This window comes from Bombyx mori, chromosome 17, assembly GCF_030269925.1.
Source record: "Bombyx mori chromosome 17, ASM3026992v2".
Classification (NCBI taxonomy): Eukaryota; Metazoa; Arthropoda; class Insecta; order Lepidoptera; family Bombycidae; genus Bombyx; species Bombyx mori.
Window position 1 is genome coordinate 10058612 of NC_085123.1, and position 14260 is coordinate 10072871.

The following is a 14260-nucleotide window of genomic DNA, read 5'->3' on the forward strand; positions in this document are numbered from 1 at the left end:
ACATAATTTAATTTATATAAATCCCGTTAATCATTAATTTAGAGATGTTCAATATTATTTCAGAATTTTATTTCTTTTTATCCTAAGCGAGATTTTGATGAGCGTTTGTATATAAATAGAAACTGTATGTTATGTTTGTGATGTCATACAGAAAGCGCGGAACATCCACAGCAGCAGTTAATTCTGAAGATGCCGGATAGAGCTCCTACCACCGAACCTAAGGCCGAAAATAAAGACGGCGACTTCACTGTTACGTTGTAAATTCAATTGTAAAGCTTGTTTCACGGCAGCGTAGTTCTGACCAACAAAATGTGTTTAAATTCTCTTGATTATCAATATTATTAAAGCAACCCTATCCAGTTGTGAAACACGCCCGTATGTTATAATTAGCTATTTTTACTGAATCTAAATTGGAATCTGAATGTTCTTCATAAATAAAAAATCTCATAATAAGAAAAAGAAATTTTAAGCAGTGCTCCCTAGTCAGTTCTTGGCAATATCTGAATCTCATCATTTTTGATTTCAATCTAAATTGTTCGTTACCATTATAATAAATAGGTTGTGTAATTAAGTAGATATTATTAGTCACATAACATTCCATAATTTATTATTGATAGTCTGTTACGCATGGGCAGAGTTAATTTATTAATGTATATAAGAATTGAAAATAAATATGTAATGTATATATTTAGGACGTTAAAAATATTTACTTTAAAGATTCAAAAGTTTTTTGTTGTATTTTTAGCAGCAGATTTCAAATAGCAATGTAAAGACATAAATTCCCAAATTTATTTGTAAAATCATAAATTATATTGATAATGTTAAATAAATAAAGAATGAATATCCCATATATCGTATGTGTCATACTAGATAAGTTCATTTAAATTGAAGCAGCCATGATATGTAATTCGAAACGCGTATAATTTTTGTCAATGTTAATGTGAAGTCAATAATTATGTGTTTATGTTGATTGTTGTTTGATTTTAATCACCTCGAAACCCCATTATCGAATTGAAACACCGAAAGGTGCAAATTAATTAAAAAGGTAACACTGCTCAAACACAATAAGATTGCTACCGATGCACTTAAATCGAAGCATTGAGAACAATTATTATAATAGAAAAAATAATTAAAATGAACCAACTTGTAGTTTCCTATGAAAATAAACGCGAAGATTTGGTCGATAATACCCAAGCTGTATGAGCCTAGTTTATTAGTATCATTTTAATCATGAATTCCATTTGTGTTTTGCATTTGTGTGTCGTGAAAATATGTAGTTATATTCCTGCTGTACCGCTTTTTGGGTGTGTTCGTGAATGTCTATGTCGTGTTGGTGAACTGGTTAGTATTGTTTGTTTACATACATACACATATATATCTATATAGTTTCATTAAATGTTTGATGGAAATTAAGATCGTTAATTTCGCCAAATTTCAGTACGCATTACATTACTGGTGGTAAGACTTCTTGTGAGTCCGCACGGGTAGGTAGGTGAAGTAGTAATGCGTTTCGGTTTGAAGGGTGGGACAGCCGTTGTAACTATACTGAGATCTTAGAACTTATATCTCAAGGTGGGTGGCGCATTTACGTTGTAGATGTCTATGGGCTCCGGTAACCACTTAACACCAGGTGGGCTGTGAGCTCGTCCACCCATGTAATCAATATAAAAAAATACGTTTTTAGTAGAAAGTAATTCCAACATGGTTTATTTGGTCCTGTCAATCCTTTATTGTCTACTTTTACAGATTTATTTTATTTAACTGATTAATTTTCTATGAAAATACGTACGCACGTATTCACAAAGGCTTCCACTATACAATGAAGACTTCGATTTCATATTTGAAGATAGATGACCCAGTATTCATTTGTGCCTACAGGTTCCGGTATGGGCTGTGAGCTCTTTCACTCAAACATGCAATAAGCCTCAAACAAAACTATTACCGGAGACTATGAATAATTAATTTTCCACATTCTATATCTAATAACATAATATCTAAATAGAGAGAATAATGTAATAGTTAATATCGAAATTTCGCTAAAATTTTAAAACACTTATGCATAGTAAGTACTTAATTATGAATCTCAATATTATTTTGAGACTATACTTTTCCTTTTCTAGGTTTTCAATCACCAGTACCTGGTGATTTCATATACCGCACTTCTCTAAACTCTGGAGGTGTACCTGCCTCTCCTATCCTCAACATAGCGGACAGACTTGTCGCCGACGCTATCCGGAGAGCCAGCCTCACCAACAGACCGTCCACAGTGAAATATCCACCGGACTACTTCAATGGCCCCGAAGACCAATCGTCTTCTTCAAGTGAAGAGGAAATAGATAAGAAAAAGAAGAAAGGAAACAAGAAAAACGGAGATAAACTTGTTTAGTTAAGCGTAATATCGTTTCGTCGACTCTTAATCCGTAAGATATAATATGTAGTTTATAAATTGTACATTCACAGTAACTTAATTTTTAATACGCTTTTATTAGCTTCAGACGTATGTATGTTAGTATATAACGGAATCTTTGAACATGATTTTGACCCCCTTCAAAACGTCGAATTAACTCGTAATTCGGTATACTTGTTAAGGACCGATGACAATTCAATATTTAAAAAAAAAATTGAAAAAGTTGAAATTCAACTAAAAATGAAAAATAAATAATAGTTTAAAAAAAAAAAACGCTTTTATAGAAAATCCCACTAAAAAATAGAAAATAAATCTTAATAAATTTGAATTGAAAATAGTGCATGGTATCAGTAGTTATAAATGTTTTATGAACAGATATGAGTAGAAGGGTTATTTTGATAATATCCTGAAAAGCAACCCACGCTTTTTTTACAATAAAATATTGTTTTCTTACACTATTTTTAATTCAAATTTATTAAGATTTATTTCAGTAATAATTTGCGATAGGAAATAGTACCTTTTAATTTACTTCGGATTGATTGTATTAGCGTGTCCGTAAGAGCGTCATATCATTTTCATAAGAAAGTGAAGCGTTTGTTAAAAATCCTTGTATTCTCTATTTGTTAGTAGAAAAATGTAACTCAAATAAAAAAAAAAAAAAAAAACCAGATTACTTCGTGTGTGTAATAGTTTGTTACGGATATAATTTTTCATAAATAATAACATAATAACCATGTAACGATCAATTATGTCGGTTATTGTGGCGAACCTTGAGGGAGTCCTGTGAATATGTCCAGCAGTGAATATTTGTGGGCTGGTGATGATAGTCAATTAAATGTCAAAATCGCGTTAATTTTGATAAATTGAAAGCTATGTAGGTACTCATTTTGTATGTTCTAAAGATACCTTAAGTTTATGAGTGCTTCTATGGTTAATTTAAGGAAAGAATTGAATCTACAAAACTGACTATCCACGCCATCTGTTGTCAAGTAGAAGTAACTATCAAATAAAACTCAAAAACTTCGTGGGTAGCTAATTATCCTTACTTTACCCAATACTTTTTAGTTCAATAAATAGGTTTAAAGTAAATGCAGGAATAATACGAGAATTTCGTATTAAGCTTTAAAGTTTGCACATTCGTCCTTATACTCTATATCTGTAAGACAATGTCTATAATATCTATATTGTTTTTATTATGTATAAAATAAAGGGAAATAAAACTCTTATTGTTAAAATACTTTTTATTTACTCTGATATAGATATATTTATCTATATCAACACCAGAAAAAGCATTGGGCATATATATTTTTTCAGCGCCTGCGCCGACATTGGCCCCCGATATTAAGTCCACCGATTCTCAAACTTTCGGTTACTGCTGCATTTTCTTTAATTATTTTACTTTGATTACAGTAACTCGTGTGATTGGGAATAAATGGATTATAAATGACAAATAAAATTTGGCGCTGTTTTATTTTATTTAAAGTACATTTTTCTTCGCGGATAAGTGGAAAGAAACTTTTTAAGACTTCACAAGCATTATCAACACTTACATATGAACATTTAATTTTGAATTTTACTAGGTAGATGTTGTGTTACGATAAATAAGTAAAATACATAATATGAAATATTAAAAATACTATGATACATTGTACAACATTACGTTCTTCTTTTCTTTTTCAACCACAATACGCTATATACCTAGAAAAAATCACAATAATATTTAAAAACGTCCTGCCCTGTATTTACGTGAAACGGTTCTTGAATAGTCTAATAGTATGTATGACATATAAAATTGCTAAAACATTAGATACTATGATTGTACGTATACCGCTTCATGCAATAGCCATGTAAATTATTTTAAATTCAAGCAATAGCGCTCCTTTATAGGGATATAAATTTTTATTTGGATTTAATCCAATTTTAAGCGCTTAATTTTTTTTATTATACAATAAAAAGTCACACTTTATTTTGATATAAAAAATATGAATAAAAACAAATTTTGTTAGGTTTAAAAAGTATATAGAATTTTATCGTTTGAAGTAATGAAAAATTTCGGCGTGGTGTTTATTTTTATCAAACCAGATTCGATATTTGATATCCTACGAATATAAGTGTATCCATATTTGTGTTTTACTATGTGAATGAAATATATAATAAATAAAATATTATAATAATAAAAATATTAATAATAACCAGTAACCTACTGTTTCATGTGCTAGATGTAGCATTTTAAAAACATTCTTACAATGTTATGAATATAAATTTTAAATTCGTTTTTATTGGCACCGATTTAAAACACAAACCTAAATAGTTAGATTCCAATTTATAATCAAGGTTATTTTTTATTAAATACGTCATCAATACATCAATAAAACCTATAAAGTTTTGGATAAAATTACAAGCAATAAATAGTTTTTTTTTTTCTAACCAGTCGAGTTTTGAGGACTTTGGTAACATAGGACTTTTGAAACTTTGAGTTTCACGATTGCGAATCAAATTTAATTTAAATCATCTAAAACTAATTCAGTTGTACTATAACTCACTGACTCCTATGTTTAATACTTTTAATAAAATATATTTTACGCAAATTTTTTTTTTTTGTTATTCCTACCACTCGTGTTGTGGTTTCTTCAACGACACATGTACTAGAAATAGTTCGAAGAATAAATTAGTGGTAAAATTTTACTAAATCAATTAATTATATACCTCTTAACGTTCATAAAATTCAGACTTATGAAAGGAAATTAATTATACTAATACATACGTTGTTCTCTCTGTTAAAACTAGATGCCGCTTAAAAAAATCTACAATCGAAATAAAGTATTTAAGCGTCACCTTTTTTTAATGTAAAATGAGTACATCAATGGAATTCATATATAAATTGTATTTAAATTTGTTAAGTCCCCACAGCAATTTGAGAACCTAACGTGGGACTTCTTGTGTCTTGTCGCTTTGAAGTTGGAAAGTGGAACTGGGGGGCGTCAGGCGGGCTCCGCCTCCGGTGACGTTACAAGGATGGGAATCACTGGAGTTTTCCCTATGAAGTTTTCACTCGGGGATCTGCAATAATAAGAAATTCCTAAAATAAATAAGCATGATTGGATAATTTAAATTATAATGCGTACATCCTTATTTGTTATTTTTCGTGGGTCTTCGAGCGAGCTCTACTGACAGAGACGATCACCAAGCTTCCAGAAAACTTAGTGATTCAATCGATATAGACAAGCGTTTAATTGTGCTACCTCAGTTACTTATCTTTTAAGTACATTATTTATTGTTCACACATCATTAAACTTCACTAGACTGTGATAGTTTTAATTCGTTATAAAATTAATTAAAGTGTTTTTTGTTTTAATTAGTGGCCTTTAATGCCCATATTCAATGTAAATGCTCCTAGCCTTCTGGCATAAGGTTGAAGCCTCAGTTGTATTGTAAAGATTCTGACCTACACGTAGTCAATTCTGACCTTCGAATTAGAGCCAGCGATTGCTTCGGAGAAGAAATAGGTACGTACGGTTTTGGTGGCAAAGTAGAATCACAACGAACCTTATCAACAGTTGGGTAAAAACTGGGCAGTTAATACTGCATTATATTAATAATATAAAATATAATATTAATCTTTCTCTCCTTTTTTCTTTCGTCTCCTTTTTGTTTTAATTCTAATACACGATTACAATAATAACTTACTTGTTTAGAGTATGATCGTCGGGTACATGTTCATGACCACTAATCGGATGGCATATCCCGTTCGGTATTAGCCCATGAACCCTCTTCATGCTGGCATGACTATGACTTCTGTGCATATGATGATTGTCCTTTCCTTCGACTCTACTCTCTATAGTGTTCTTGTGCAGTAAATCTTGTCCGTTTTCAACGGCCAAGTGGTTATGATGACTTGGGTTTTTGTTTTTCTCGTTGACGTGTTGTACAAAGTTTGTTTGCGCCATCAGTCTGTTCTCGCGGGCCCTCGATTCCGGAATCTTAATCTCGATGTGCTCATCCAAAGACATCGAATCGATGGAGCTCAGCTCTAGGGTGTCGTTTGAGAATGTTTTCGGTAGCATGCGATCTAAAAAGTGATGTGACTTTATTAGATATTTATCGATATTGTAGGTAGACACAAATAATCGAGTATTCGTTTTCTTATACAACAAAAAAGATAATGAAGCTTTTTTAATTGTTTTTTTTTTTTGCTTTTTATAAAAAACGTTTTTTTGTCACTGTTTTTAATTGAGGTTCCCGTTCAGCTAGTTTTGATTATACATTTATTTTAACTGTTTGTAAACTAAAAACCGCGTACTGGATGTTAACGCGGGAAGCGAAAACTAAGGTAGTTTTATATGGAAAATCTAACTTGAATTTGCCACTAAATGAAATTTAATTTTACGTATGAAAACTTCCATATTCTACATTTACATGAACGTTTTCACTCACCGAGTTTCTGTGAAGTTGAAACAGAGGCGCGCAGTTCGTCTAGTTGTTTTGCTGAACACAAAGGCGTGTCCACCTCGTATGTGTTGTTAAACCGCGTGTAATCAACCTGAAATAAAATAAATAACACTTATTAATTCATTTACACACGCACACACATATACACAACAGACTCATTGACACTCTGTACGCTTCATGTTTTCATGGCATTGTATATGAGTTGTATTTATATTCGCAACCTCGAAAAACTGTTCTGCTCACAGTAAACACAGTCGGTAGTCTGGCGCTCCGTTTACAACGGGATTTTTGAACGGAACTTGGCGCCAGATTCTACCGAATCTGTGGATTCTAATTCGACTGTAATGTAACGTCTTATAGTTGATTTCTTTAGATTTTACTATGTATTATAAGATTAACTGTTACTTGGAACAATAACACTAGGCTGTAGATAGACTAAAGAGCCTATTAGCCTATCATCCTAGCCAGCCTAGTAGTCTATCATATTTGTGAGTGTTGAAAGCTTCAACACGTCTCTTAACTAAAGTAGTTTTACGCGAAAATACTTTTAACATGGAACATGCTTTACGATTTTGAGAATGGGATGGCTGTTTCACAATTGATACTTCTGTCTCAAGTTAGGTATCTTGGTTCACGTTGTGATGTCTGTGCGCTTCACTAACCACTCATCTCTGCCTAGGGTTGTGAAATCGTTACGTACAGTGGTGCAATAAACAAAACAATAATTGTAATTAGTTCCAAATAAAAATTAATTTCAAGTCATGCTAATTTGATTTCAATGTCAGCTACATATTAACTAAAAATTCGATTGTCGATTACGATCTTTTTTTATTGTTTAGATGGGTGGACGAGCTCGTGAGCTCACAGACCATCTGGTGTGGTTACTGGAGCCCATAGACATCTACAACGTAAATGCCCACCTTGAGTTATAAGTTCTAAGGCCGCAGTATAGTTACAACGGCTGCCCCACCCTTCAAACTGAAACGCATTACTGCTTCACGGCAGAAATAGGCAGGCATCGATACAATAAAACTTTAGACGACAAGTAGATCTATCTATACCGGGCGTTAGAATGGCAAAGTTGAAATTAAACGAGCTATTCTAAATATTACATTTATTACGCGCCTAAAACGAGAGGCAAGATGAAAATTCAACAATTACGCAGATAATCGCGCCAATAAAGAAACGAATCTAAAATGGCGGCGGCGATCATGCGCTCTCACTCTAAACTATTGCTGTCTTTAGTCGCACACGGCGCGTACTGCATGCAAAAAAATATCAGTTCTGACTTTGTTCTCAGACGTGCTCTGTTTTCTCTGAAATTATGTTGTTATTTGTTGCATTCGTTCGCTATTTCGTGGTTATTTTGTTATTTATTTTACACCTCCCCTTCTGCCAGGGCACCAAAGTAAAGTTTAGTACATTCTCATTTGTTTTTTAATATTTTTTTTACAATAAACAACTTTTTCTTTCTATCTTTTTTTTTTATTTGTTGACCCTACCATCTGTCAGTGCAGGTACATAGACGCCATTTTCGATTCGTTTCTTTATTGGCGCGGCTTTATACAAATATAAAAGGTGCCCTATGAACTGTCACGTGATTTTCTTTGTGCATGCGCCAAGTCGCAATCATACCGAAACGCCGACGGGCGTCACACGCTATCCGGAAGATATCGTTGATATATACTGCATAGTTCTTGCAGTGAAAACTTCGAACTAATTAATTGGTTTGCGGCGACGCGACGGTGTTAGGACCATCGTGAATTCGAAGCGACACGAAAATGAGACAGACATATATATCTATGGCATTTAGGTTGAGTGAGAATGATAATATAGAATTATAATTTGCGTAATTACTGGTGGTAAGACCTCTTGTGAGTCCGCACGGGTAGGTACCACCGCCTTGCCTATTTCTGCCGTGAAACAGTAATGCGTTTCGGTTTGAAGAGTGGAGCAGCCGTTGTATCTATACTGAGACCTTAGAACTTATATCTCAAGGTGGATGGCACATTTACGTTGTAGATGTCCATGGGCTCCAGTAACCACGTAACGTCAGGTGGGCTGTGAGCTCGTCCACTCATTTAAGCAATAAAAAAAATTAAAAAAAAAAAACTTCCTGAACTCGTGATTTTTTTTAAATATAGACTACTTATGTACATTATATAAGTAGTACATACGTATGCATATGCTACTTAACTCAATTTCTGCAGATTATGAAGCCTCTTCTACTTCTATAGGCTGAACATGAAAGGGGTCATGAGTTCGTCTTTTTTATTGCCCTTGTAGGCAGACGAACATATGGTCCTACCTAATGGTGAGCGGTTACTATCGCCCATGGAAGTTAACAATGCCAGGGGCAGATATAGGCCGCTACCTACTGCTTAAGCTAGAAGAAAAACTAAAGAACTCGCCTCATATTCACCGGTATCCTTTCTGAACTTGACCATGGTCTCGAAACGATGTCCCCAGAGAATTTCTGATGGTAAGAAGCTGCTGCGGGCTTGAGTTGTCATTCCCGTTGACTCTATGACACCCTCTGAAATCAATAGCAAGCGAATGCTCATTAAAAGTGAACAATATTGCGATATAAATATTTTACCGTTATATATTACTAGTTGACCCGGCAGACTTCGTAGTGCCTCAATCGATAAATAAAAAACCTAAACTTTTGTATAAAATAAACTTAAAACAAACAAAGGGAATCCGTCCGACGGGGGACACATCACACCAAATTGTTATTTTTACTTAATTCTGAGCATTTTCATATTTATCTACCTTTTAAATCTTCTCTGGACTTCCACAAATAATTCAAGACCAAAATTAGCCAAATCGGTCCAGCCGTTCTCGAGTTTTAGCGAGAATAACGAACAGCAATTCATTTTTATATATATAGATAGATAGATAGATAGATGAAATATTAAATTGCTATTCCCAAAAGCTCGAGAAAAACAGAAAATGAGTACTCAGTATAAGAGATAGCGAGATTCTAGATAAAATATGACTAGTTCTGACAAACAAACAAGCTGATCTAGCGCTGTGACTTGTATCCTGGGATCCTGGTTGCGCACTTTAAACTAAAATCTAATTACCTTCCATGCTGGAGGTATTCAGAAAATTACGCTAAATTTATTATATAATTTTGACTGATTTTAGCGACAGCTTTATTCGGCCGTTGGTACAACTTAGATTTTGGAGCATGTCGAATTTTTGATGTGAAACATCTATAGCCGCACGTTAAACCGATTTCTGGCGTGGCGACGCACGCCATGCGCAATCGACTGTGCGGTTCTCTCCCACTAGATCCGGCGTTAAGCCATCTCTCTCGCTACACTTAGCTCGTATACCTATAGTGTATACTCCGTAGTGTATACCTACAGTGTTGTTTACTACAATACACATAACCTGTGTTTTACTTGAAAACAAATTATTTTTTCGTAATATTTTTGAAGTGAAACTTCCTTATCGGCGTTGGAAAAAAATTTACCGTCACATTTTTCGGTTACGCGTCACTTTTTTCCGTTACGCGCCATCTGTTTTGTATTCATGTCTATGATAATAAAATCCTTTTGTTTAAACTTTATCTAATTTAACTTTTTTGTATTCATGTCTATGATAATAAAATCCTTTTGTTTAAACTTTATCTAATTTAACTTTATTTAACCAATTTCTAGAAAGTTGCATGTAGATCATTTTTCGAAAAATAAGGCCATAAACAAGTTTCACTTCTTACGTGTGTACACTAGTACACGCACACATTTTTTTATTTTATCATTATGACATATTTAGTTCCTATCACAATCTGTTCTTTTCTGCATATTACTTTTACAAAATAATATCGATGTTTCACATCTGCCAGGCGTCCCGTGACGGCTCAAATTTTTTTTAAGGTAAAATGGGGAGTCCATTTCCCGTCCACGCTAACACAGAATAGTACGATTATTAATATAGTCGGTTTCAACAATCAACTTTGAATACGGGTCGCGCTTCATACGTATTGGCTGCGAGCCCGTTATTGTATCTAAAATCAACATTTTCACTAAAACAATAAGCGATGAGCAAAGTGTGTTTCCAACGTTCTGTTGACATTGTCCATGGACTTTATAAAGCTTTATTCCATTTACAATAAAATACCTGAGAATTCCACTGATAACAGTTAAATAAACATTTATATCAATGATGTCACGTACAAAAGGTTCGTTGTAATCAAAGAAATTTATTGAATTATTTTCCGTGTGGGGTCATTTATTTATACGTGAATAATGACGAACATCAATTCAGTTTTATTGACACGATAATATAAAGTAACGCGAAGGTTTATTACCTATAAATCAAATTGCACATCGCAACCGACAATTACATATTCAACTTTAGCTGAATAACAAGTTTCTCGACATATTTACGCTCCTGTCTGCTAATAAGATCTGCTAACCTAAAATTACCTATAAACGACTTTCATTCTTGTCATTATTCCCCGAAACAAATAATGACGTCACACAGAATTAATTTAGTTAATTTATCTCACAGCTAGTTAGTGTTTGTTTATTTTAAGTAAATAAAAAAACTAGTGAAATCGGATTTGTAGTCGTTTCCAACAACGCTAATAAAAAGAATGGTCACGTGTTGTGTAGCCAAAGTTCAGGGCAATGAAGCTCTGATGCAACGTCACCGAATTGGATAGTAGGACTTCGTGACGCATTATCTATTTGAATTTACTCACAGAAGGTTTTCTTTACTATGATGGGACGAATAATAATTGATAATTATAACCTCAATTAAATGGTAACGTTGACTTTAGTTTCTTGTAAATTTGCATCAACAATATATTCAATTGTTTAATTTTAATAGCTTTACTATGACCAAAGCTTACTTTAAAAAATTAAAAGATAAGCAAGACGAGGCACGCTATGCGGTTTGCATTTAGTTAAAAAGTCAACGTTTTCATTACAAATAAATACATTACTAGAATTACTTTTGCCTTCATGTCTGCTCAAATGAGTAAGACCTAATTTTTTTTTAATAACTAAATACTAACATATGAATTTCTGACATTATTGTTATTGTATTTAATCACTTTATTTTCAAGTAGGTCGTCCTTCGTTTAGTTACCATGATGAAAATCTCTATATATAAAAATGAATTGCTGTTTGTTAGTCTTGCTAAAACTCGAGAACGGCTGGACCGATTTGGCTAATTTTGGTCTTGAATTATTTGTGGAAGTCCAGAGAAGGTTTAAAAGGTAGATAAATATGAAAATGCTCGGAATTATATAAAAAACAAACAATTTTGTTTTTCCTCTGATGTGTCCCCAGTCAGACGGATTCCTTTTGTTTTTTTTTAAGTTTATTTTATACAAAAGTTTAGGTCTTTTGTTTATCGATTCGCCAGGTCGAAGTCTGCCGGGTCAGCTAGTATTGTATAAATATATGTTTAAATTATCAACATCTATATTTTAAAATTTAGATAAGATATATAACTTACCAAGCATAACTACGATCTCGAATCTCTCTCTGAGCATATCCGACGCTGACAAATTGTATAGCGGAGATTTCTCATTGATCTTGTGTACTATGGTCATAGGCCAAATAAACATAAGTCTGTCTTCTTCGCCATCAGCTCCCACCTTCAACTCTTGCTGGTAAAAGGGCAAAACTTCCCCTTCCCTTGTTATCTATGGAAATATGATTTTCTAATTAAAGATCATTGAAAATTTTAATGTTTCAACTTATTAATTTTGACTGGTAAGTTTCTGTAGCTATTTTGTTATTCATAATATTTATAGAAGCGAATAATTTCAGCAACATATTAGTTTGTTATGGACATACATTAAATGTTTGCTATTTTTATACCGAATCTAGTCCGTAAGTAATTTATTGTTGTCGAATGCAATTTAATTGTAATTATAACAATGTTTATGGTTTAATTTCGCGTTTTTTTATTATCACTATATTAGATTACGACTACGAAAAGTAAAAAGTATTCGTAGCGTCGAAAATAATACAATGATAATAAAAACTCGAGATTAAACTGTAAAATTAATGTTAATTACGCTTGAGAGTCGCGATAATCGAAAAAAAACTCGAAAAGAATCGTAAGTATAAAAATAACAAAAATAATATTATATGAAAATTGTTAATATGTGCAAACGTATGTATTGTTATGAAATTGTTTTTATTGTTATTAATAACGATTGGCTTTTGTTAGAATGGATAAAGCGTAAAATAATAAATACAACAGTCAGGTTTTGTGAGCCATGCCGCAGTCCATAGATGGGTCATAATTAAAATAATAGAACAAAAGTAAACATAACAAGTAAAAAACACGCGACAGAATGTTTAAATATACACATAGTGAATGCACGTTCATAGTAAAACAATTTTTTTTATGAATACATTTTTGTACCTTTTTACGTATGATCTGAGCACGCACGTGTGCTTCCAGAATGTGCGACTTTCTTATATCCCCGACGCGGAATAGGAGACAAAATTCACCGTCCCTCAGACAGATAACAGCGTTTCTCGAAAACAGGAGCGTCGTGTTACGTTTTTTGGCCCTCGCCAGCTTCGCGAATATTAAACCCACCTATGGACAAGAGACAAAGGAATTTCGTGTTTAAATTCCGTGATTGCGGCAATCGAAATCTGGGTCCGTCGATTAGGGCGTCTCCTAAGCGCCTGTTACAGTCGACGCCATCGAGATTTCGACTCTCGTTGCATTACATAATGGAGTCAGTGCGAGTTCATGTTAAATGGAATATTAAAGCCGTCTGAAATCCCCAATCACTAACCAGTCTCCGTTTTGTCGTAACATAATACCTTGCGGCGTATGATTTGCGCTCTGATATGAGCTTCGACTATGTGAGATTTTCTCATGTCGCCGACTCGGAACATCAGACACAGTTGCCCGTCTCTTAAACAAATTACGGCGTTCCTGGAGTACAGAAGAGTTTGAGCGCGTTTTTTTGGCCTAGAGAGTTTCGCGAACACGATCCCAACCTAAAATTAGAATAACCTTCGTGCACTGTCTGTCGTGAGACTCCAGAAGCTCTTGTAAACGACTTTGGAACCAAAATAAATGAACATCTGTTCGACACTCGTTAGCTTTTTTACTTCGTTCAATGTTTTCCCTAGATAATTAACATTTTAAGTTTTTTTTGCATTGAGATAATAAACTGTACAGTGGCATATTTAACTTCACAATTATAAGATTTTCAAAAGAACATCTGGCTTCATCGTTATAATATAGTACGTTACATTTATAAATTTGGATCGATTCCAAGTTTATTTTCATATTAAATTATCATAATGGCATCGAAGCAGGAAGATTGAATTTTTTTTTTAAGAAAATTGAAGAAAATGTGTCATCACACTTCTGTTAAATATATCGGGGTACTGTAAGGGTTTTGTA

At 33.4% G+C, this 14260-nt stretch overlaps 2 protein-coding genes across 16 annotated transcripts in view; one reads left to right on the top strand and one right to left on the bottom strand.

Moving 5' to 3' along the window:
* LOC101739050 (G protein-activated inward rectifier potassium channel 3) overlaps positions 1-3642 on the top strand; it is a 41085-nt gene extending 37443 nt beyond the window's left edge. For 7 of the 12 annotated variants that reach the window (XM_038016988.2, XM_012695820.4, XM_062673372.1 and 4 more), the window contains exon 4: positions 2121-3642. In XM_038016988.2, coding sequence (XP_037872916.1) covers positions 2121-2386 — 266 coding nt within the window. In that variant the 3' untranslated portion in view covers positions 2387-3642. Of the gene's footprint in view, positions 1-151; positions 971-2120 lie in introns of those variants that run through there. The other 5 variants (XM_038016992.2, XM_038016993.2, XM_062673377.1 and 2 more) reach the window with 1 other exon arrangement.
* The window catches only part of LOC101739197 (G protein-activated inward rectifier potassium channel 3), a 69829-nt gene continuing 59202 nt past the window's right edge, over positions 3634-14260 (bottom strand). For 2 of the 4 annotated variants that reach the window (XM_012695801.4, XM_012695804.4), the window contains 6 exons: positions 13256-13435; positions 12335-12524; positions 9268-9392; positions 6842-6947; positions 6095-6476; positions 3634-5467 (listed from right to left, as the gene is read on the bottom strand). In XM_012695801.4, coding sequence (XP_012551255.1) covers positions 5389-5467; positions 6095-6476; positions 6842-6947; positions 9268-9392; positions 12335-12524; positions 13256-13435 — 1062 coding nt within the window. In that variant the 3' untranslated portion in view covers positions 3634-5388. Of the gene's footprint in view, positions 5468-6094; positions 6477-6841; positions 6948-9267; positions 9393-12334; positions 12525-13255; positions 13436-13668; positions 13849-14260 lie in introns of all 4 variants that reach the window. The other 2 variants (XM_012695803.4, XM_004932425.5) reach the window with 1 other exon arrangement.